The sequence below is a fragment of the Uranotaenia lowii genome, chromosome 3 (assembly GCF_029784155.1).
Source record: "Uranotaenia lowii strain MFRU-FL chromosome 3, ASM2978415v1, whole genome shotgun sequence".
Taxonomy (NCBI): domain Eukaryota; kingdom Metazoa; phylum Arthropoda; class Insecta; order Diptera; family Culicidae; genus Uranotaenia; species Uranotaenia lowii.
The window spans coordinates 174,620,635-174,646,671 of NC_073693.1; the positions used below are offsets into that span (position 1 = coordinate 174,620,635).

Genomic DNA, 26,037 nt, shown 5'->3' on the forward strand with positions numbered 1-26,037 from the left:
ATATAGAAATCAGTTGAACAAAATGAGTTCGTTTAATTTTTTTCTTGTTTCGTTATCAATAGCTGTTGTTTTCAATTCAATCCCAATTAGAGCATATTACACAAAAAATTATTGCGAAAAGCATATTTGTCCATCACCGACCATGACGCATATCGGCTGCGACACGGACAGAGTAAGTGGAAATTATTTAACAGTTTGAAGAGATTATTTTGAACAAAATATTTAAAAGGGTAGATGAACACTTAATTTTTCAGCAATTTGCAAAAACATGTACCGGCCATCGACTGGTTCCAATGTCTACCAAAAGACAAAAAGTCATTCTAATGACACATAACCGTTTGAGAAACAACATAGCTAATGGCGAAATTACTGGATACCAAAAGGCAGCCAATATGTCAATGCTGGTAATTTAAAATTATCTAAATTTATCAATTTATCCACAAGATTTCTTACAACAGCTTTGGGACGATGAACTTGCCTATCTGGCAGAACTGAACGTCAAACAATGTGACACCAAACATGATCAATGCCGCAGTACAGGTGGTGTAAATTCCATAGACATTTAGTATTTAGAACGTATTTTCATAAACTACATGTTTACAGAGCGTTTCAAATATGCTGGACAAAACATCGGGCTTAGCTGGAACAGCAGACGTTTGGCTAATTACGGTTCTCTGCTAAAACGAATTGTAAAGAAGTGGTTTTTCGAACATAAAGATGCCTCCATGGAATACATCAATTCGTTCAAGTTTCGCAGCGATAAAAAGCCGTAATAGAAGCTCTGTGAGTTGGAAGTTTTGAATATATTTTAATGCAAAATAACCTCTTAAAGGATCGGTCACTTCACTGCAGTAATTCAAGATCAGTCGACCCACATTGGATGTGCGACCGCCGTTTACGATAAGGTACGCCACGTAGATGGAGAGGATCTTTCAGGAAAGGAATTTCTACTCACCTGCAATTACGCGATAGGGAACATCAATGATTATCCCGTGTACATCACTGGGCAGCCCTGCAGTAAATGTCCGACAAGAAAGTGCCACAGTGTTTACAAATCACTTTGCGAGTCCTAGAGTTATTTAAAGTAACTATTTGAAAAAAAAAATCAATTTCTTGAAAAATAAAGTTTGAACTCGCATTTAAAGGGTGTCTAACATAAAATTTCATCATTTTGCAATCGCTGTAAAAATCACCCATTATTTTTCCTGTATTTCTTAATTTGAAGTAAAAAATTATCACATGAAGAGCAACGGCGCAAATGCATGATGTGCAAACTTCAGAAAAATACTCAACTCTTTCAACTGGAAGTAGGAAAACAAATTGAAGTCGGGCTGCAGCTGTTGGTTTTGTGATTAAACGTAATAATGCAGTTCTGAAAATCCAAAAATTAAAAGAATAATTCTTATTAAGGTTCGACTGGTTGTTTGTTGTTATGACCCACAAGATTGTGAATACAGTTTGAATCCAAAACTCTATATTTCTATCAGGCAACGAGTTTAGACTCTATATGAAAAACTTCACCCACAGAAGAAAGGTTGCAAAATTTCAATACCGCTCTACGTTAACTCTGTGCCAAAAATGCGCTGAAACAAGCATTGTACCAAAGATGATATGGTTGGAAAAGCAATACTAGCATAATGCCTCGAGCTCCAATGCAAAATGATGCATGACCACTACATTCAAGCGAAACAAGAAAAACATTTCATGGGAAAAAAAGAGTGCCGTCGGGAAGCACATCCTGGCAATGCTATACAAACCGTATGGAGCACATCTCTCAGATTTCCCCTCAGATTTCCCCTTTTTTGACAGATTTAAGCTTTTTTCTTCAGATTTGAGCTTTCATCTCCTATGCTCTCAAGGCAAAAAAAGCTTAAATCTGAGGAAAAAAAAGCTTAAAAACGAGATTCACCAACACTTAGTTAAAAGATGTTGGTCACACGATACATAGACAAATCCTGTATCATTGCAGGGACCTGTCGGGAAGTGAGTATCGAGATCGCAACACTATTTCTATGTCGTCTTGCCAATCCGATATCTTAACCAACATACTACTTCTGCTAGATGAAGAACGAGGGATAATTGTCATAGTCTTTCTGCCACGCAACGGTCAATCCTTCGTTGGTTTTTCCATCCTCCTTTCTTGTGATGGGATGGGAAGGGACGTGAAAACGTTTTTATTTTGTTCCTTTCAGCCAAACGCAATGCTATCGCGCTGGGAGGACATTTTCAGCGATAACAAATCGTATCAGCGCCAATGGCGTTCACACCTTAAACCAATAACGTTGAAATATAGAGAACTCATGATTGGAGTAAAGGTAAAGGTTGAATCGTGGGTGTACTGGGCCAATTTTCATCAATTTAATTCGAATCATCTTAATATGTAGCTACTCTTTTGTTATCAAGTTTGTATACTTTTGGTGGCATCGCTAAATTTGAGATCAATAAAAATTGCTCAATAATGATGTTGATTTTAAACAGAAACCCGTAAAAATTGCTGCTAAAGCATATCCGACTGTACTGGAATGATGTAAATATACCAAAAGATCACAAAAGTTTGAAAAAGATCATACATTTAAAAATATCGAAAGTAATATAAATCATACGCAAAATAAACGATAGCAAAATTAATCAATTGAAATCGATAAAAAAATGATTCGGAATTGAATTTCTCTAGCCGAAATAATATCGATATATGTACAAGCACTTTTAAACATTTAGCAAAATTTCAAATTTTGACTAAAACTTAAAAACTGCTCTACTAAGATAAAAATTTGGAATTATATATTCGGTTAATGCAGTTCAAGAACACTGTGAAATAGTGGTACCGGTTAAAAAAATCAAATCAAACATCAGAACACATGTTCGTATCCATATCAGAATATAAATGTATAATTTTGAAAAAAAAACTAGCTTCTTAAACATTATTTTTTAAATATTTTTTTCACAAAATTCATTACTATCAGCACACAAAAGGCTACTCAGGACGATTTTTCAATGCATATTATAAAACGAATCAATGGGAGATCGAAGCAACCAGTTGTTGTGAAATGAAGTGTTTTTGTCAAGCTGCAGCAAAAAGCCTCGAGAATTTGTAAACGGTTGAGAACAAAATGCATATGAAACCTGCGAAACAGGAAACAGGAAAATATGTGTTCGTAGATTCTTACCAGAGGATATGGAAGCACCGATGGGAGCCAGGACCAGGACGAATGGTGATGCAATTATAGCATCTTTAAATTATTTAACCGGAACTCTCCCTTGGAAAAACATTATCGTGAACATGTGGTGAGCTCGTTCTGTTTTGCATTTGTTTAAGATAAGTCTGAAGTTGATGATGATGATGATGGCCCTCCAGTATCCCCCGTACATGGGAAATTGGGATGGACGAGTTCAACGAAGCTTGAGTTTTTTTGATAGGAAAAAAAATCACCTGATTTGAACTTTAAAATCGTCTACTACCAAAACAAAATGATTCAAAGCACTGAATCTATCGTAACATAGTCATTAGGTGATATGAAAAAAACCTAGCAATTGCTTTTGCTAAACTAAATCGAGCAGTCGAGCAGTGGCTTAAAGCAATTGCTTCGGTTGATATGAATAAAGTTTTTTTTGACAGCTGTTTTCTCTGTCAGGAGCTTTTACTTTTAGAACAAGCTAATTTGGTATGAATAAAGCCCAAATCTAAAGTAATCGCTCGACAAATCTCCTAGCAATTGCTTTATTTTCTAAGCATGCTCGGTAGCAGACTTTTCCAATAAATAATTCTTTAGCAATGTCATGAATTTATTAAATTAGCAATATTACACTTCAATACAATTCAAAATGGAATTTTCAACATGGATAAAGAAAAGTCGAAGTGATAACCCAGCTTTTTTCATATTCCTGTCGTTGTATGAAATAATTCGTCTAAGATGAAACTAAACAAATCAATTAGTAAATATTCCAAATTAAAAAAATCCGGCTATAGTGGAAGAAGTCCCAATCGGCTCGAAGTTGGAAGAAAATTGTAATAATTTAAAACATAATTCAGACTTCCATATTTACATGATTTTTTCTTTCTAAGATTTAAAAAAAAATATTTAAATTAAGATGCACGCCTATTGCCTATTTTTTATACATCGGATTATCCCGATCCGAGTACGTGTGGGAGAGCTATGATAAATGTTAAAGTTAGGCCATTTGTTGTTTGACTATATTCGAATACATATGTATTCATTTTTCTTTAAACATCAACATACGAGCACGCATTAACCAAAAACTTTCCGGTCGTTCTTACACCCACCATCCGCACCGTCGACTTCATGGCTATTTCAGCCGTACTTTTCAATTTTCTTATCGTCTTCTTTCATTTAACTTTAGAAAACTTCAGATTCTGCTGGTTGGATAGTTCTATTTTTCGAAGCAAAAGCTATGTTCTAAGACTTTAGTACACATCCGCTAAGCAAATGTTTATTCATACCAAACTAAGCAAATGCTTTGGGCTATCGCTTTGCTTGATTTCGAGCTAAGTAAAAGCTACCGAAGCAATTGCTAAACCTTATTCATATCACTAATTGTTATTTTGAAGCTAGATTGTAGAGTTTTGGCTGACATTATTCATCTTATTTTTCAATAAAATTTTTTGAAAATATTACAGTCCTCAGCCGGAAGTGAAGCAAAAAAAACCGATTCTATATATTCTATATATTGATTGTAATACGACTAAAACTCCAAATACTAGTTTTTTAGAGTACATTTATAAGAATATGATTTGACGATTTTTTCTGAAAATATTTTATCAATTAACGTGAAATGCTGACAAAATCAAATAACTTAAAATTTTGACGTCAAGCCTCACTGTTGAAGCTAGGAGTTTCAGTAGGAAACTTAAGGAGCCTATGAGGTTAGGACGAAATGGTCAGCCACAATGCTGGCCTAGCAAATCTAAGGGTTTACCCTCCCCAAATTCCCCGTTACTAAAACTCCCCGCGTTTATGGGTGGATCTTAGAGATCTTTGCATCTACCGGTTAAGTAAACGTTGTTGCCAGCGAATTTTCCAGTAGGCTCCATATCAAGGTTATTGAAATAGAAGGTTTGCTGACTTTAACAGTTAGTAGGCGTGGAGTGCGCGTGGGTTGGTGGCGCTCGTTATCTTTGTTTATAAACATAAGAAAGAAAAAAAATATAGTGAGGCAAGATGGTTCAATTTCATCCAAATTGATTTTCAGTGTCTCGAAGCCAGTTTCCATCAGCCACCGGCTGTTGTTCGTATTAATTATATGAAGCCATCGATAGTCGGTAACCAACGAACCCGAAATTCCAAACCAGCTGATCTCGCTTGTGCTGCATGGCGTTTTCAATACGAGCCAGTTGCCAAATATCCAGCGTCAACCAGGTTATTCTTTAACCGGTGATCACCCAACCATCGAATCAAACCCGTGAAAACCAGAACCCATCAAAAGCCGGCAATTATTAGACTGGATCATTCGCCGGATGTTCAATCCCAGCTCATCCTCCACGAATGCACCCGCCGTTATTTTGTCTGGCTACAAAAGCAGTGTCGGTGAGGATATTCGAGCAAATCGGAAAAAACATCGCAGTCTATTTCTACGGAAGCAGGACTCACCGCTGGAACCAGTCGAGTTGAGCCTACCTACCATTCCGGATGTTCCATAAAATTTCCTTTTCTGTTTTACTTGTGTGTTGGAATGAGAAAAAAACATTCATATGTATTCAAGCTATACCCGAAAATTAGGTTTTATTAAATGTAAGAATTTAATAAAATGTTTAAATTTATAAAACAAACCGTAATAATTGTCCATCATTTTAACAAAAAGACCGGTCTGTGTGTATTATACATTTATTGCAGTTGAACTGCCAGAGAATTCTGTTGAGAAAATCGCCCACCAGTTGCACTCTACTATGAATTCTTGAATTGATTTGACGATGCCGATAAACCATGGATTGGTAGACTGCACCGAAGGAAGTTTGCAAAATTTCGTGCGTGTCCCAGAGCTTTACTTCCTTCTTGGTAGGCAATGAAATGATATCAATCAATTTTAGTAACACCGAACGGCCATTTCCTCGTTGCTCAGCCAGTCAGTCATCTCGTCGTAGTCAAAGCGTTCCTTCATCAGCCGGTTCAAGCCACATTCTGGAACGCGAAATTGTCGCAGAAAATAATGTTCGTCGTGGTTCGTCAGTGATCGAATCTGATGTGTTTTGGATCTGGATGGAAAAAGGAATGAGCATCATTGTTACGATTTTCAGCAGTATAGGTTATTGCTGATTACAGTACCTCCGGAAAGGTATCCTTTAGCCCTTTCCATAAACCTTCCATCAGGCTGATACTCTTGCGAATGCCTTCATCGAACAGCAAGGTCGAGGTAAACCAGTGAGCACTAAGTGGTTGCTGTTAGCCAATAGCAGCTGAAATTGTGTATCAATCTCCGCCGAAAAACACTGTTTCGGAGGCCTTAGCCTGCACGTCCTGCCCGAAAGCGTTACATAAAAGCTGGGCATCAGCTTGCAGCGACTCGGACCGGTGCAAGTAGGTAAGACAACAGATGATACATAGAAAGCCAAATTTGCACTTCCCGTGTTCTGGAGAACTACTCCGAAAAAATGTCCAGATTTTAAAGCAGAATCCAGATCCTCGGGAGTTTTTCACGACCATGAACTAAACAAGGCTACCGGGAGAAGCTTTTAACAGCATCTCAGCTCGAATCGAATAACACGTAAACTGAGTGCTTTGCTGCCCATATTTGATAAACGGTCTAATATGCCAATTTTTTCAAAATTGAGAAAATTGTGCCATTTGATAGCTTATACTCTATATAATATCCCTACTTCATTCATTTTTCAAAAAATCCATTGGTAGAGGCATACAACCCTAAAGAAAATTTGTCTAATGTGCAATATATTTGATAAATTGTCTAATGTGCATGATGTGTTGAATCATCCTTCGCAGCAACCGGTGTCTTTGTATGGAAAGTTTTTCTAATCCCTTCTTGTTGTTATCTTGTGGCTTGGTGGTTAAGGGCGTGAGCAATCGCAGCAATATTTGAAAACGTATGCACATCAGGCAAATTCAGAGCTATTTGTCAACTTTAGTTCACGTTATATTTGATAAAGTGGCTACTGAGATTGAAATTAATTTTTTTCATAAATTCTTTATCTAAATTTGCGATTTAACTCAACCGCCTATGTCCTACACCTACAATGATTGTTATGCACATTAATCTACTTTATTTTGAGTATCAGGATGCAGAAAAATTGTAAAAACATTGATTTTGCGTTTTTCTCGCATTGGTGTTCATGGCACATTAGACCGTTTATCAAATATGGGCAGTTTGTTGGTAAACAAACGCAACGTGTCCATGGTAGCCGATTTGAAAAACCAGCATGGCTGATTCGGAAATTGGGCAGATCAGAACACCTACTATATACCCGCCTTGCTCCATATATTGGCATTTCATTTGCATTGCATGAGAACGAAATATTCAAGTAAAAACGAAAAAGTTACATTCTTCGAACAAATTTACGCGTTTTTCCATACCAAATTTCAAATCAAAACCCGGGTACTCACACCTTATTTTAAAAATCTGCAAAAACTCTGTCACTTGTTTTGACCAAAAAGACAACTCTTTAGATTACAGGGTTTTCGAAATTCGAAAAAAAAAATTCAAAACGCCACTCCGGAACAGAAACTTGCCGACCAAATATTTGTATTTTGAATGAAAATAACTCAGAAATGATTACATTTTTTTTTCATGGAAAATTAAAGTTATTGTATTGTTTTCTTTTAAACATCTTCTATAAACACAGCGTGCAATTCGCACAGTCCCGCAATTTTGTTAAAAATGAATCAAGATTTTTACAGATGGTACCAAAATTTGTGTAGCACAAAAACCCGAAAAAAGAGGACGATTCTGTATATGCCAATCTTCCTCTCTTCGAATGCCGCAAATGATGTTTACTTTGAACCGAATTCGACGTATTCGTAAGGTACAACATCTATTTTGAGTGCATGACCTTTAAAAATGAAGTTAAGAAAGGAAATTTAGAAGATTTTTTTCCAATTTGTAATAACAGTAGGTGAAAAAACTTGGAATTCAAAAAAAAAGATGAACTTTTTGTTATGTTGCAATTGAGAAAAACTCATTGAAATGACAGCTAGATTTAAGTATTCCTTCAAGTACGACGAATACCACAAAAAGTGTCTTTGAACGGAATAATTTACATACAATGTCACCATCCATCGTTCATTCATGGCAAATTCGACAAGAACAAAACGCGTTTTCACGGATGGATAATCACACGCATTGTTCCTGCTCAGTGAATGTTTCCTCGTCTAATGTGCATAATGATGGACACAGTACCATACTTCAAACAGTACAGTTTTTGCCGTATGGGTCGAATGTTCAATCGGTAGTAGGTATGTCTGGAGACCAAACCGAGCAATGCTAAAGTTTTCCAAACGATCAACAAGGTGCTAATCACGTCTAGTTTGTGAGCTCCGATTAGTGTCTCACGTGCTCGGCGTAACGAATGAAAGGCGCGAAAACAAATCATTAGTCACATTCACGTATTACATTTACCGGTGAACGTACCAAGTCGTAACAATTTACCATGGAACAAACCTCGCAGGAGAGCTCGAATCAAATGCACTAGTGGCCGGTGTGAGTTTGGTCAGACCAGTTCCGAAATATTCTATAAATACTGTCTATTTAGTTGCATAACATCCGAAAGAAGCCGTCAGCTTTGACTAGACACAGGCCATCGTCGTCGTAATGATGGCACTCGAAAAACCAGAATATACTGAAATATATAGCTACACGTATGTATATTGCTCTTAACGATGGCGGGATTATTTGCGTTTACTCATTCAAAAAATTTATGCTTGGCTTGGTTCGATTTTGTGTAACCGTATGGCCGTTTCAAGTTCAGCGATATTCGCGCTACCGTTTTATCCGCGTCATAGGACACACAATTAGAGATATTCTACCGAAAACCGCAAGACTGGCGTGTTCAGCAGAGATCGTGGCCCACCCTCATAGTATTATCATCATGTAAACAGAGCGGAAGCCGCTTTTCGTTTCATCTAACGATAGTATTTTCCAACTTGTGATAATAGAATAGATAAAGTGTAGCGGATTGTTGTAAAAAAGTTTTCCTAATACATATTATAACCAAACGGATTGTTCAACGATTATCAACCACGCCACTTCGAGAGGAGACGCGTATCAAGGAAGAGAAGTTTTTCCGGACAAAAAACCTCGATTGTCGAGAGCATGAAATGATTGTTGCATTTTTTAGTGTAATGGCAAACTACGGTAATTTGGACTCATGCGCATATTGCATTCCAGCCTCCACTATCTTTCCTACCATAGATGAAAATGCATTCCACAGTCTGGCTCGATGCTAGTAGCAATAGTTTTACTTACGTAGTGAAAAAAGTTGATTTTAATTGTCAGAAATGGCCCCGAATATCAAGCATCGTGTGTTTCGACTTTTCCGCAGACGTAATGGTAATCTTCGATTTATATTTGGACAAGTGCAATAATATTTATTCGGCATTGGAAACATCCGGCGGCTGAACAGAAATGGAGCGAAAACGGCACCCAGTTTAAAGAGGAAAAAAAACACCTTAATCCTCATCGCCACTTTTTCGATGAAGAGATTTTTCCATTTCAAGATTGCTGTCAACAAATGTTCATATTTTTTCCGAATAAATACAAAATGTCAGTATTTTGAAATGATGGCAGTTCCGACATTAATTGCATTATAAATTCACAACAACGCAAACAATATTTGATCTGACATAGTGAAGAAAATGGAACGCAATACACAGTGAGCGAAACAAGAAGAGTACCACTATGTGTTTTGCTTGTTAAAATGTGAATGATTGAAAACCATTTAAATTTTCTTCTACAATACGTATTAAATTGTCCAACGGATAAATCAAGTACAGGTTTACTTTTTTTAGATTAAGTAAAAGTATGAAAAAAAGGTGCGAAATAAGAATAGTATCACTTATGTTTTTTTTTACAAAATTCAAGATTATTTGTTAAAATTTACAGTGTAAAAGTGAGTAATTATACTTCTACGAATTAATTGAATAGATAACTGCATTTTTTGGCTGTTTTTAGCATTCCAAAGGTTTTAAAAGGATTTCAACGAGATTTTCCTATAAGGAGTGTATTCGAAAAAAATGCAACACTTTGTTTTGTGAATAACTTGACTGCATGGATGGAAATTATTGAAATTTTCAGTGAAACTGCCTAGTAACAAAATGTTTAATTATGCAAGTTTTTGGGACATTTTGTTAAGTGGTTTTTGAAATAGCATCCATTGAAGAAGTTCATCGGCTTTAATTTTTAGGCGCCACGTGCGCCATATATAATGCATACTATGAACTAACCTTCTTCCAAATCAAGACTTATTTCGATTATTTTTTCTGTTTCCTGCAGCTTGGTTTTCAAAACTACTCCAAAAAATTAATTTTATCGAAGTTATGGCAAATTTAGCAGATTGTCCTCCTTCGGCAGAAAAACATCATATTTGATGACAAGTCACTCCATCTCTGATTTCCAGTTATTCAGGGTGGCCACAACTTTTTCATTTTGAAATTCCCGGTTTTTTCCCGGTTTTCCCGGACAAAAATTTAAGATTTTCCAGACTTTGATTGTCCACATCCTACCCAAAATCGTTATGGGGTTTTAAATCATGTTTACAAAAAAATATAAATGGTGTGTTAAACAGGACTTTTCAGTCAATCATTCGTTATGTGAAATCTATAATTTTTTATGCGTTACAGATATCAATTGTGTTACTACAGCTCACAAAATCCACATCTTTTGAATTTTAAATTGTTCTGAGGGCGTTCAATCATGTAACTCCCTTGTCACCGAAACTTCAGTAAAAATGTTGTTTTCAGACGTTTTACAGCCAGTAATAAATGCATCTTGGAGTGTATTATAAATTTTTGCTAAACATTTATCATCCTGATTCACAAAGGATTGTTTATAATTATCCTTGTTTTTCAAAACATGGAGTAATTATGAACACTTGTTTTTAGGTACTGTTTGATTATCTATACTTATCTTTAGTATTTAAAATACCAATAACTGTCAAGACCTTGAAAATAAACCGTTATACAAGGCTTTATCAGTTTCTAAAATATGTGAATATAAGATTGCAGGACAAGATTCCTTTTCCTTTGTGAATACAAAAAATCCCTATGACTAATTAAGGGTAAATTTTTAAAGACAACAAATTGTATCTAGACGCAGTGTTTAGATTCTTCCAGAAATATTGCCATCACTAAAGAATTTTACGTAACAAGAATCTTAACAGTGCTCATTACTACGCCATATTAACCTGGGAAATTATGAACAGATATAAGAACAAAAAAGAATGATCTTTGTTCATGATAACTTTAGTTGACCCTACAATTTTACGAAGAACTTGCCTTCTGTTTTAGCTTAGTTTTAAAAATATATTCTTTAGAATTCAGAACAGATTTTTAATATATTGAAAAAGACAATTATCAATATTTGCAAAAAAAATCTTTTTCAATTTTCCAATGTATTTTATGCAATTCAGGACTAAAAAATTGACTTTTAGACACTGAGCAAATTATCGAAAAGCGATCATTTGCAATACAAACTGTTTTTCGCCTTCAAAAGTACAGTCCACGATCGACTTCATCGCAAATTTTTAGTCATTTGGTATAGTCATTGACATGTGGTTATTTACAAAATGCACTTCTTGAAAATCAATAAATGGGTTTTGAAAGTATTTTTCAAACTTTCATAAAATTGTGTATGCCACTCGTTGCAAAACTCGATTTTTACAGCCCTCGATGTAATTATCTAACTCGCCAAGCCTCATTACGACTCGTTCTAAAGAAATAAACTTTTTGCAACTTGTTGCAATGAATAAATATAATTAGAAACCATTCACCAAACATTGTTTTTGCATCTTGAATTCTCACTTTAAAAGTTGAGAAAAAATATGGGCAACAAGTTAAGAGTCTGAAAGACTGTTTTGATGATAACAGCATATAAAAGTGTGAGATATAGACAAAATTTAAAACATTTATTCAATTCAGATTCTACCATAGTTTTTTTTTATTTTAAACTAATGAATTTCAGTTTCGAAATGAATATTTTAAAAAAATTGCAAATGGAATTGAAAATTATGATATTTTGATTTATTATAATAAAATCAAAAGCATCGTTAATCAATAAAAATAAGAAACATTTATCTATTTTTGATTTTCAAAGCGTAGTAGAATTGTTATTTAAAATTTTGCAGTTTAAATTGATTGATACTCGAATCAAACCACTGTACTACTTGATTTTGAGTTCAAGATAGCATTTTGATACATTGAAATTGCAAATTTCGAAAGAAATAAAAAAAAAAAGGAACAATGTAATTTTTTGTAGTAGCCATACAAAGTTTTAATAAAACATTTGTAAATCCCCTACTACATACGACCTCATATTCGGTTTTTAACTTTTTTTTAAAAATATTTTTAGCATCATTCAATACTGAAATACATTGCAAACTATACTTATAATTTAAAAAAAAAACTGATTTCGTACATTAAACTATTAAAATTATTGTGGATTTTATTTGAGTTACAGTTAGTTGTTCAACAGGGTAAAATTATGTTCCGTTCAATATCATTATTAAACGGAACATAATTTTACCCTGTTGAACAATTAACTGTTACTTTTTTCACTCAAATCAAATCCACAATAATTTTAATTGTTGAAATAATGTACGAAATCAGTTTTTTTTAATTATAAGTATAGTTTGCAATGTATTTCAGTATTGAATGATGCTTAAAATATTTTAAAAAAAGTTCAAAACCAAATAGGTTAGTTATAACGTATTTTATGATGTTTGCATTGTGCCGTCCTGAATTTGAATCATTTTCAGATTTTGTCAAATCTAGTTCTGGTGAAATTAGGTTTTGACATTAAAAAATTGCCAAGTATGAGTATTATTTATAAATCATTGATAACTAATAAACAGACAACCCTATATAAAAAACAAAAACAGATTTCGGATCTATTTATTATTCTCCATTTGATAGAGGATTAGGACATTACCTAGCTATTCTTGATTCAAAGAAACAATGCTGAAAAATAATCCTCAAGTTTTAAAAAAGCAATAGAAAAATGTAGCTATTTGTGACATCAGTGAAGTACATTTATGAGCTTTCGATATCAAAGACTTAAATTCTATTGACAACTTTTTTGAAGACTTCAATTTTTTTTTACTTATGCTTTTAAAAGAATATTTGATTCATTTTGATTAAAAAAAATTCCAAAATATCTATAAATTCTCATATTTTCACAGACTGTGAAAAATAAATTTAAAAGACGCCTAAGTCTTCTCACAAGTTTCAACTACTCGCATCTTCGTAAAAGTTGATCATTGATTCGAAACCTACGATTTGAGAATCTTAGAAAAGTTCTAAAATGTTGTTTAAAAAATTATTAAGTTGACCCTTGATTCTCGAAAACTAGAGCTAGCAGAAAAAAAAACCAATCTGCATATTTGGATATGTCGCCCTCAAAATATTCAAATAAGCTCTCAACCCCGGGCAAACGAAAGAATGTAAATTTGGTTGACTTGTGCTATCAAAAAGAAATAAACTAAAAATAATCAATATTATTGCAATAATTTTGTTATTTTTACATGGTTCTTTTTTTAAAGTCAAATTCAAGGATTGTTTACTTAAATGCTTTACTCAAAACACAAATATGTATATTTTGAGGAATGTAACATGCAATGTTGAATCACTTTAAAATTTTTGAAGAATTTACATAGTGTCTTTTATCTACATAAACACACCCTTATTAAAAACGGAAAATTTGTCACTGGATTTTCCTAAATTTCATTTCAATTTCGTCACGGATCAGGTTAAAAATTAGTTCATTCGAAATATTCGCAAAATTTCAAAGGAATCTTAACATATTCAAGCTTTAAAAAGGGTGATTTGAAATTTTTCTGGATCAATTATAATCAGTGATCGAAAAAACTTAATTTTCCAAACAGTGCGCTTGATAAAAGCTGGTTTCCTTTATTACTAGAGAAATTTCCAGAGATGCCAAATATATTATTATTAAGCTACAAAAAATACCGTGTCATGCATAAAGATAATTATCATGTGTTCAACTCTTAAATTAAACACAATTACTGGATAATTATAATACATTTCCAAATTTGCAACTAAGAGTTTTGGATTCGAAATTTAACTTAAATTTGCTTGTTTTTATATGATTGATAGTTTTTTTAAACTATTTTAATGATGTGCGATACTTGAACAAATTTTAAGAGACTTTGTTTTAAATTTCTCATCTTATTCTTCGAGGCAGTTTTAAACTCTAAGTTCCGGAAAAATTAGTTAGTTTTTTTTTTTTATTTAGAGGTAGTTGAAGAGAAATCAGAGAGTATTTAAAAAATTCCAAACATATGAAAATTTTTTCACACATTTTTGAACTGTTTAATTTTGACTTGGAAATTAAGTTTTGAGATTTGGGTTGAATCTCTGATCTTAGAACCAAAACTCAATTTCGGTTTCCTTTTGTTAATTTTCCCGGTTTTTGGTCTGAATTCCCGGTTTTTTTCCCGGTTTTCCCGGTTCCATTTCCAATTCCCGGTTTTTTCCCGGTTTTCCCGGTTTTCCCGGTTCTGTGGCCACCCTGAGTTATTGCACCTCTCGAGATCCAACCAAAACAGAGTAGGTATCAACTTTGTAGTACCTATGGAAGAGTTATTGAGGGAAGAAGGTCGAATTTGGAGGCAGCATTCTTTGTATTTTTAGTCATTTATTGTGCCAATAGTTATGTAATACTATCTGATTTGCAGCTTTCACAAATCGTCAGGCACCTCAATTGCTAGACATCAAACTTTTCAAAGTCAACGAAAAGTTATTGGCTGCAAACCTGCCAGGAGTCCGCTAAAATCATTTTTGCTGACCATAACGTAATTTTTCAAAACCTCGCCCCGCTAGCGATTCCAATATTTTGAGCACGATTTGACCACCTTATTTTGTTTATATCAACGGCGAGTAGCTTTTTTACCTTGCAGAAATGAAGTAAAGCCTGTTTATAAGTCAGCTAGATGAGCCAGTAAAAAAAATGTGACTTCCCTAATCGAAATTTTTGGTTTGCGCTTAATAAAATCTCTAACATTCACTACCTTCACGAAATCATTCATCTTCACTTCATAAATAGTAAAATTTGGAATGAATTAGCTCACCATTAGATCATCTAGGACTCTATGAACAATTTACCACATGAATTTTGGTCGAATAGTTGATTTTCAGCTTTTGGGTCTCTTACAAAGACTTTCCAGAATTTTTCGCGATCCTGCCCAAAAAAAAAAAGTCAATGACCCTCTGTGTTAGACGATATCTCAAAAACTACTCGACATAACGACATAAAAATTGCACATGTAAACAATACACCACTAGCTAGCTTCACTGAAAATTTCATGAAATTCCATCCATTCATGAAGAAGTTACTCACAAAACAAAGTGTAGCATTTTTTTTTCGAATAAACCCCTCAGAACTAAGAAATTTGGCATTTGAGCTATAATCAAACTGTTTGATTTCTTCAATAACATGACGTGAAATGATGAAACACAGATTCTAGGCTGAATTTGAATAAAAAAAACACAAGCTTCTCATTCAAAAATACTAAGGTTTAATTAAAAATAGTGTTCAATTAAACACTATTTTTCCAGTTTCAAGTCGTAGATGGCAGTACTATCTTGCTGTAAATAAAACGGAACTTAGACCCATTTTCACTTATCCGGGATTAATTAAGGTGTGTGGGATGATTTTGATCAATAAATAAGAACTTGGTACTGGGAATACGCCTTGAAAATTCTAACATCACTAAGACCATGCCCACCAACGGTTGCTAAACCTCGAATCGAGTACATTCAGCAACATATCTATCAATTCATCATCGCACCAACAGTCGCTAACTTCATTCGAGAAATAGCATTCGAGCAGTAGGTTGTTACAGGATGCGTTTATGTAGCAACCCGGTAGCAACGCAGCCGGTAGTCGCTATCAGAAAATAAACAAACACAAATACCTACCTGGATCGCAACAATGGGTGCGAAAATAAGTAAGTAGTTAAAAACGCAACCAATCAAAACATCTAAAATACCGACCGAAATAGCAACTTGCGGTGGGCTTGGTCTAAATAAAATAAATAGTTATTTTGACGGAGGGGAGTGTAGAGCTGTAAAATCCGGTTCCGTAGTCCTTGAGGTCGGACACTAATGTCGATTGATTCCAGAAGCGAAGGACAGTCAATTTTCGATGTTAAGATATCGGAGACAAACAAGGCCCTTGTGACTGCTCGACGGGCTTGTAACGTGTCTAGGCCAATGAGGCCACAGCTTTTCTCGTAGCTTGGTAGGTGGAACGGATCGGACCAGTTCAAATGGCGTAGAGCATACCGCATGAAACGTCGTTGTAAAGCTTCGATTCGATCAGCGCCATTCTGACAGAAGGGGCTCCAAACTGCCGATGCATATTCCAGGATGGAGCGAACGAGGCTGCAGTAGAGGCTTTTCGAGCAGTATACGTCTGCGAAGTCCTTAGTCACGCGGAAAATAAAGTCTAAATAACGAGAAGTTTTATCCACTATTAATTGTATGTGTCTTAAAGTCAAGTTTTTAATCAAGAATCACACCTAAATCCTTGATGTGGTTCACACGAGCAATTAAGTGGTCCGAAAGGTAATAATCGGTGGAAGTGGGATGCCTTTTGCGCAAAAAAGTTATGACGGAACATTTATTGCGGGTCAACGCCAGGCAGTTGTTGTTGCACCAGTTAGCAAAAAGGTCGAATTGTCTTTGTAGTGAAGCAGTGTCTTTGGGGCCTTTGATTGCGTTGAACAATTTCAGATCATCAGCGTAGGCAAGTTTTGGTCCGTCAAGCAGTAGAAGAGCGTCATTAAAATGAATAAGGAACACAATCGGTCCTAGATTGCTCCCTTGGGAAACCTCGGAAGTAGCATGGAATTGTCTGGAATACGAATTGTACGGCCTTCAGGTTAACTTTGTGAATACATCTCTTGATTCTACCAACCAATTATTTGCTGTTCTTGGCTCTCTAACTATTTTTGTACACCAATGAGCACAAAATTCCGAAAAATATTTAGATTGGGCGACACTGAGGCAGATTTGTCGAGTTGTGGTTCTTGGGTACAAATGGGATCAAATGGGTATTTAGGAAGGATTGTGGTTTTTCTTTTGGCATAATGCGATGACGCTTTATCCGGCCAAGACACGTATTGTCCATCTGCATGATGTTTGTGTAGAAACGGCGTCACAATTTTCTTCAAAGATTCATTCTGGTACACATCTTGATTGATAGCCAAACCAGACGACTTGAACCACGGCTTAGAAATACCTCTCTCGGAAATGGCGATGAACAGCATCACTTTCTGTTCATAATTATGTTTGAACTTGTATTTAATGTATGGAGATGTAGTACAACTATCCTTGGAATAGTATCGATCGTTTCCGGGGATGTTCGTTTTCAAAAGAGGGGGAAGTAAATTTCTTCGTCAAAAACAAAACATTTTCCGGAATATTTTCTATCGTCCAGCGGCATTGGGATTCAAGAGTCGAAATCTGTATTCTAGGGCTCTTGCCATCTTTCGGCACTTATTCCAAATATTTTCAATGTCTTGCCAATGAACTGATGAATACAATTGAACTTTTTGGCGGAATGCCGTTGGTTAAGTGAATCCTTGTGGTAGAAGGTACGAGAAAGAGAACGAAGTTTTTTTTGCGTCAATTATTTTCGCTGGTCTGCCATTATCTTGCTTGCGAGTAGTTGTTGGGGATTTGAGGCAATAGCCAAAATAGCTGAATCGGGAATTTGATATTCGGGAACACCTCCTATATATATACACACCTTGTGCGGGATGATTTTGATCAATAAATAAGTACTTGGTACTGAGAGAACGCCTTGGAAATTCTAAGATAACTAAATAAAATAATTAGAATTGCACCAAGGCCACTAAAAGTAAATTTCTTGGACCTATAATCAGAATAATGTTGCACTTTCCGATGGATTTTGATAAACCAGATGGCTAGCAGTATTTTTATTTTTGGTATAATTTGTAATAGAATCGGAATTTAAAATGAGTAGAAACTTCGGCGGTGGTACATTCTGGTGCTGGTGAGTTTTTGCAAATCCAGAAAAGCTTTTTCAGCGTGAACTCCAACAAAGCTGTGTTAGAAAACTATCTCGAAATGCTGAATATGTGCTTAAAATAGACCCTCAAAATCAATAGTGCTGCCATCTACGACTTAAAACTGGAAAAAGTGTGGTTTACTGGAAACAAATTTTTGAATTCCAACCTTTTTTTCTGATTCGAAATTTTTCCAAAACGTTTGTTTCATCATTTCACGTTATGTTGATGAAGAAATCAACCAGTTTGATAGAGTATTTTAGCAAAAATGACAAAGTTCTTAGAACTAGAGCCAAGAAAAACTTTTGGGATCGAATCCCATAAGTGGTTAGGTGGCCGTGTGGGTGATAACCAACATACATAAATACATACATTCATATCCGTTGAAATTCATGTAGAACATTTAAAGGAGAATTCGTCAGCTTTGTTATGCATTAAAAAAAATGAGACTCGGGATATCAAGGCGTTTGAAGCTTATAATTTTGGATTTATTGAGAGTTGGAAAAGGGATATTTTTAAAGATGTAACGCAACGAAATTTAGAGGGATTGTTTTTTACAAGGATGTTTACAACAAAATGTATTGATACATTGTAATGAAAATCGGATTCTCCTCAAACTTTTGAACCCATGTTCAATGCTTTTTACAGAATTAAAAGCGGCTGAGAAATAAAGAAGTTACAACGGGGAAAATTAAATAACCTGACGCAACGAAAACTGTGATGTTGAACAATACTGCGGCAAAATATTCGAAGCAGTATTTCTCATTAATAGTGATGAATATCACCATTAAAAAAGATAACTATTTTTTGAAGCTTAATAACTTTTGTGTCTTAACTTGAATCGAAATGCAGTCTTCGGATGAAATATTTGTCATAGTTTATGCTTTAAGAAAAACCGATTTCAAAAGAAATCGGCCGAAGGAGGCCAAAGTTATTTATGAAAAACTGGATTTTCGTGCGTCCCGAACAAAATGTCTCAAAATCCCATACAAACTTTAGGCTCGTTGAGCGACCCTTTCCCGTGATCCGATCTGGCCCAAATTTGGCATGAAACCTTGTACTAGGCCTAGGATCAATTTAAGCCTGCAGCGCATATTTTTTTCAAAAGTCGGGTCATTTGGGGCAATCTAGGCACCATTTTTAATCGCGTTTATCGATTTTGACAAAACCTGGCCAGGTACTAAGTAGATCATACATTTTTACATCTTTGGATTTCGAGTTTTTCAATGAAAATTGTCAAGATACAGCGAATTTAGTGAAGCAATTCCAAATTTTTCATTTTTTACAGGAACATCTGTAGGTATCTTTGTTTCTAGTCATTGTAAAGACTTCAAATTTTGTAGAGCGTTAGTTGGAACCAAATTGTGTGAAAATTTCTCGAGAAAATATCAAGCAAGAGAGAAATGGCAGCTTGTCAAATTTGGAAGAGAGTGCGCAATTCCACGCGATTTCTGTCTGTCTTTCTGTCTCTTCCCTATAGACTCGAAAACCGATCTGCGTGAAACTTGGCAGATGGGGGTATTGGAGGCCGGGAAAGGTTTCTATAACAGTTTAGGACCTCTCCCATATAAAAGTAACCAGTCTTCATAGCTCGAGAACTGATCATGCAAATGGAACCAAATTTGGCATGGGAGTGTATGCGGGCACGAGAAATGTTTTCTATGATGATTTAGTACCCTCCTTCTCTCCAGTGGGGTGGTAGGAAGGAGGAAGGGGACTCTCTTACATTTATTTTTCATAACTCGAGAACTAATCAAGCAAATGAAACCAAACTTGGCATGTAAGGGTATTTCAATGCGAGAATTGTTTCTATGGTTATTTGAGACACCCCCCTCTCCCTGTTTCTTCTTTTAACAACTATACCGAATATTCGTTTGGCCGAATAGTAGAAAAGGTCAATATTCGGTATTCGGCCGTTCTCCGAATACCACTATTCGGTACATCTCAATTTTAAACCATTCCTTTCTTACAGTAGAAGCATAGGATTGAAGCTATAGTAAGGGGAGACGAGGGGTTCCATACTTTTTTTTGCATAACCCGAGAATTCATCTAACAAATGGAATAAAATCTATATGGGAAATTATTTTGATATCTATTATGTGTTATGAGCCTACTTGGTTGAATAATTCTACTGAATCGAAGCAATCGAATTTCTTATACCGTGGTTTGATTTAAAGGAAACTTTCGATTGCTTTGATTCAGTATTTTGATATGGTTCTATGATTATTTGAGACACCACCCTTCTTCATTCAGTGAGCAGGAACGTAGGAAGAGGGGAGAATTGCCCAATACAATTTTGTTAGCATAGCATGGAAAGGTATTTGAGTACGAGATATATTTCAACTATTATTATAAATATCTCATAGATTTTTTTCTGACTACGTCAATTTGATGTCCCATTCTTCTCTGATTTTTCTCTTGGCATTGAATTTTGAAAACCAAAACAAACATTTGTTATGAGTTTTATTACTGATAAATATAAATTATAATTTATAACAAAATACCAAAACAAATTTCGTTATTCTGATTCTAAGATCCGTTTCTTGAAATGAATTTTTGATTTGATTCTAAGTTGAAGACAAAAAAGGAAGTGAAGAATGAAGTGTTTCTTTCACTTCTATCGTAATCCGTGTACTTCGCATGGTATTTTGATAGTTGCTTAGTTCGAATTTCAAAACCACATCAACACACTGCTATCTAAGGATTTTAACAACTCAAAATAAGCTAATTTGAACAAATGATGTTTTTTATTATAACTTGTAATGTTTCCTTTTTTATTATTTACATACTTGTGTTGTCATCATGATGTTATTTAAATCATTTTCAATATCATTTGGAGATTCAATGAAAATAAAGATTCTTATTGTCTTTTTGTTTAATTTTCTCGAATAGTGTCACTACGAGGTACGGATGAAACCGATTCCACAATTTTAGAGACTCAGAGGCTCGGAATCAGAGCCCGTTTAGCTGGTAAATCGGATGCGAAGGAACCGGACTTGGATAAGTCAAATGTACCAGCGAAACAGCTAGAACCAACAAAACAGGAACCTCTTGAAGAGGAAGAGGAAGCTGAAGAGGAAGAAGAAGAGGAGGAAGAGGAAGAGGAGGAGGAAGAGGAAGAAGAAGAAGAAGAAGAGGAGGAGGAAGAGGATGAGGAAGATAAAAAGGAAGGGAAGAAGCCAACAGGCGAAGAAGTAACGAAACAAGCACTTCCTGAACCAAGCACAACTGTAGTCACCGAAACAAAGCTTGAAAAGACTGAAGAATTACCAGTAAGTTCCTGTTCTGAAACTATTGCTGATCCCGAGCCAACTGAGTCAATAGCCCAAGAATCTCACGCCAAAGAAACAGAGTCAATGGAAGATAGCCAAGCGGGGAACCTGAGATCAACTACTGGGGAAAATAAATCTTCCCAGGATGACATCGTCAGCGGTGGCGGTGGCGACACGAAGAGTGATCATTCGCTTGGCAAACCAGTCGTTCCGCCGCAGACTTATCTGTGGGAGGAAGTGAAAAAATCCAAGGAACAGGTAAGTGATGTAAAGTATCGGCCAATTTTCGCTCTAGCAAAGCGAATGCGCCACATTAACAAGGGCTGTCTCTGTATGTGAACTAAAACTTATACGATTGGATTGGTAGAACGTCTAACGATGCAAAAATATCGTTATGCAGTGATAGTAATAAATGCCCAATTCATCCATTTCTTAGAAATAATTTCAACAATAGTGCTTAAGCTTAAGCTAACAGCTTTAATGTAAGGTATAAAATTAATCTTAAAACGTTTTCGGGACTCTAGATATAAAATATTAATGTAAAACACAACCACAAGGTTGCCAGACTTTTTTACGATGCGTATCCGGGACGGAGAAATCCAGGCAATTTTATATTAAAAAACCTGCCAGAATCCGGGTATTTGATTTGAAGTTGACGACAAAAAATCCGGGCAATATCCGGTCAGATTTGATGAAAACCCAGAAATTACTCATCATAAACCAAGAAAAAAAAATGAAAAAAAAAAATTCATCAAAACTCATTGACAGATTTTGAATTGTATTTAAGGCTTCCAAAAAATCTTTCATGATTCACATTTTCAAGGGTGATGGGAAGTATTAAAGAAACTTGAGGTATCAAAGGAAGAAAGATCATAGCCGTAAATATCATAAATTTCTCGAAAAAGATACAACGGCTTACAGGTAGAACTTGAACCCGCAATTTCCGCTTCAGTACAAAGGCGCGTTAGCCAATTACACCACGGTGAACGTGACGAAATAGGCTCAAGTACGCGTACATGTCGAGTTCCGTCGTTCGACCCCTGGACCTTCTATTGATACTAGAGGCTATTTCGTCACGTTCACTGTAGTGTAATTGGCTAACGCGCCGTTGTACTGAAGCGGAAATTGCGGGTTCAAGTTCTACCTGTAAGCCGTTGTACCTTTTTCGAGAAATTTATGATATTTACGGCTTATGTTCTTCCTTTCTCTGATATCTCATGTTTCTCTAATATTCCCATCACCTTTGAAAATGTGATCATTTTCTGGTACGAAGATGTACCAATAAGAAATTAAAAAAAACGTTAGATTTGACTTTCATGATTGTTATTATAAAACTTGCTCAAAAAATTTCGTTTTGGAGGCCTAAATGAAAAATTTTTACAACACAATTTGTTTTTATAGTTTGGTTAGCTAAATAAAGTAAAAATCGGAGCATTTTTAAATGAAATTCGGGCAACGGTTCCCAAGTTTTGAATTAAATATCCGGGCAGAACCGGGCAATCTGGCAACCCCTAAACAAATATATGTGTAATGACATTAAAAATGTTGCCTGGTAAAACAACTTTAATTTGTAGAGAGAATGAGGATACTTGTTCCCTGGAGTGACTTGATTCCATAGCACTGACCACACTGACATGACACTTAGAACAAAAATTCAACCATTCTCTGTCTAATTTTTTGTTGTCTGATTTTGCAGGTTCGCAATACCGACGGCAGGTGGCGAACCTGAAAAATTTGACAAAAAATGCCCTGTAGGAAAAATGGTCCTGTTTAGCCCGATTTCATCGTAGAAATTGCGTGTTTTATTTTTAAAGTTGAGTGGCATTTCCTAACATAACTTATATTCATCCAATAATTGCTTGATAAAAAGAACTAAAAAAAGTGCTTTTATAAAAAAAATTAGAAAATTGCGCCTTTAAGTATGCAATGACTATTGGATAGTAGACTTTCTAGAATTATTTTTGACTGACACTTATAAACTGAAAAAGAGAACGAATATGGCCAAAATATGTATATGGACCAGTTATCTTTAGATTTTGCTTGATTTTTGCCAAGGGTTAGGGCACATCGAATGAAGGATCAACTTAAAGCATATAATGTTTTAATCGTCCCAAGAAAATGCTTCTAGATCATCTATGGGTTCATGTATCGTTCTAACTTATAGAGCATATAAACTTGAAGTTAAACTAAGGTTGCCAGAAATTTTTCAGGATGTATCCGGGCCGGACAAACCGGACAATTTTATATGAAAACCTGACAAAATCCGGGCATTTGATTTCAAAAGTGACGACCATAAATCAGGGCAATATCCGGGCTAATTTTCTCAAAACCCAGAAAGTACTCAACAAAAATCTAGAAAAAAAAATAATTGAAAAAAAAATTGTGTTTCATCAAACTCATCAACAGATTTTGAATCGTATTTTAGGCTTCCAAAAAACTTTCATGATTATTAATATAGAACTTGCTCAAAATATTTAGCTTTGGAGGCGTTTTAGTTTTAGTAGTTCCAATAATCAATTGAAATCCATTTTAGGATCAACAAAAGATCCGGTGGAACTTTTGCATAGATCCGGTGTGTACAAGATCAGTTGTTCTGACTGTGATAAGGTATACATTGGACAAACAAAAAGGAAGTTAATAGAGAGATTCGAAGAACATTTGGCAATTGCCAAATCAGATTCGAAGAAAAAAGTTCCCCCTTCACAGAATCCTAGATCTTCAGTAGCATTACACATCTGTGAAACAGGCCATTTGATCGATCAAGAAAATATTTCTTTACTTCGATCGTTGAACAGTAATTCGCTGAAGTTAGATGTAGCGGAAAGTATTGAAATTTTCAATCAAAATTCAGCTAAACTGTTGAACGGAGACAACGGACCAGGTCATAGTTGGCTGTTCAAGTTCTTAGGTAGGAAGAAATATAATTTACCTGACAACGCCCAAAATAGGGCGGGTAACAATAATAATCTACCTGACAACACCCAGAAAAGGGTAGGTAGGCCCAAGAAACTGACAACGGCACATTTGCCGAGCATTCGAAGGTTCTTTTTACCTACAAATAATTCAGAGCTACCTAGCTTGGACAATTTAAGGGAGGGATATGATACACTTTCTTCAGTCGATAACCCACTGAGGATGCTAGCAAGTAGCTAGTGAAATACTAGTATTTGGGTCTTTCAAATACTGTAGCTGAATTCAAAGGAATCTTCGACTACTTTGAAATAATAGTTTCATTCAGCTAAGAGGTTCTTCAAACCTTTGATTATTAGTGACAATGGCATCCACGCCTAGTGAACCAAACAAATTTATTAGATTGAAAAAGTGTATCGCGGGGTTGCAGAAAAGCATTTCTTTTCTTAAGGAATGTTTACGTTTTGGGTTAACTCCTGTTAGCCATAAAATAAAAGTGAGTGTTCAAGTGCCAAATAAGTTAGTGAAAAAGTTACAGTGTGAGTTCATCAGGGACAGCATCCAAAAGATGTATGCCCAGTTGAATTCTAAAACTCTGGAGTGTTACGCACTTCATCTTAAATTAGCGAAACAATACGAAGCAGAGTTTCCTTCTTTTTTGATGAAAGTGAAAGTAGCTGAAGAGTGTGAGGCGAGAAGAAAAAAGTTGACGCTTGACAAAAAGTTGAAGCTCTTGAAGGTGAGGCAACCGGTCAAATCGAGGGAAATACCAAGTGTTGTCGATTTGGACGGGTTTGTTGTGAATCGCTCTTCGGAACAATTCACGGATAAACAAATGAGCCTACTGAACAAAGGGCTGAACTATGCGGTACATAGGAAACCGCGAATGGACCAGGTAGTCCTGGACGTCGAGACAGCTATTAGGTCTAGCAAGTTGTCCTCAACCCAAAAGGACTGTGCGAGGGCTGAAGTAGCAGAAGTCTTGAGGAAAGGTATCAAAGGACACTCGAATAAGGATGAGCTTGATGTGGTGAAAGAGCTCAAAAAGAAACCGGTGTTTTTTGTGAAAGCGGATAAGGGTAACTCAGTAGTTATTTTGGATAAAACTGATTACAATCAGTTAATTCAAAGTAAGATCGATGAGGGCCCCTATCGAATTCGCAGAGAGGATCCTTTGCCAGAAATGGTGAAGGAAGTAGAAAAAACACTAAAAGAGTGTGGGCCCATTCTGGGGTTTGCGCCGATCGCATTGAAAGTATCAGCCCCTATCGTCCCCAGAATCAAAGGTTTACCTAAGATTCACAAACCGGGGAATGAAATGAGGGAGATAATTTCAGGTGTAAACGCACCCACAGAAAAAGTGGCAAAATGGTTACTAGAAGAGTTCAAAAGGATGCCAAAACCTTTTAGAACTAGATCGGTAACCAACACTTTGGAATTTGTCAAGAGACTTCAAGCCTCAGGCAACATAGAGGAGGATGATATCATGGTTTCTTTTGATGTTTCAGCACTGTTTCCAAGCGTCCCAGTTAAAGAAGCTTCTAATCTGTTAGAGGATTGGTTGCTTCAACAACATAGTGGCAGCGCTTGGAGACTCAAAGTGCGAAACTACAAGAAACTTGTTGACTT

At 35.6% G+C, this 26,037-nt stretch overlaps 2 protein-coding genes across 5 annotated transcripts in view; both read left to right on the plus strand.

Moving 5' to 3' along the window:
• Positions 1-26,037, plus strand: part of LOC129758040 (trichohyalin) — a 97,559-nt gene that overhangs the window by 29,794 nt on the left and 41,728 nt on the right. Inside the window, exons 1-2 of one of the 4 annotated variants that reach the window (XM_055755461.1) lie at positions 9,165-9,315; positions 21,119-21,765. In XM_055755461.1, the coding sequence (XP_055611436.1) occupies positions 9,279-9,315; positions 21,119-21,765 (684 nt within the window). In that variant the 5' untranslated portion in view covers positions 9,165-9,278. Of the gene's footprint in view, positions 1-9,164; positions 9,316-9,364; positions 9,511-21,118; positions 21,766-26,037 lie in introns of those variants that run through there. The other 3 variants (XM_055755458.1, XM_055755459.1, XM_055755462.1) reach the window with 3 other exon arrangements.
• Positions 25-1,144, plus strand: LOC129758042 (antigen 5 like allergen Cul n 1-like). The gene is made up of 5 exons (XM_055755464.1): positions 25-172; positions 255-404; positions 459-540; positions 604-769; positions 833-1,144. Exons 1-5 carry the CDS (start codon positions 143-145, stop codon positions 1,071-1,073), a joined length of 669 nt encoding a protein of 222 aa, XP_055611439.1. The 5' UTR covers positions 25-142; the 3' UTR covers positions 1,074-1,144.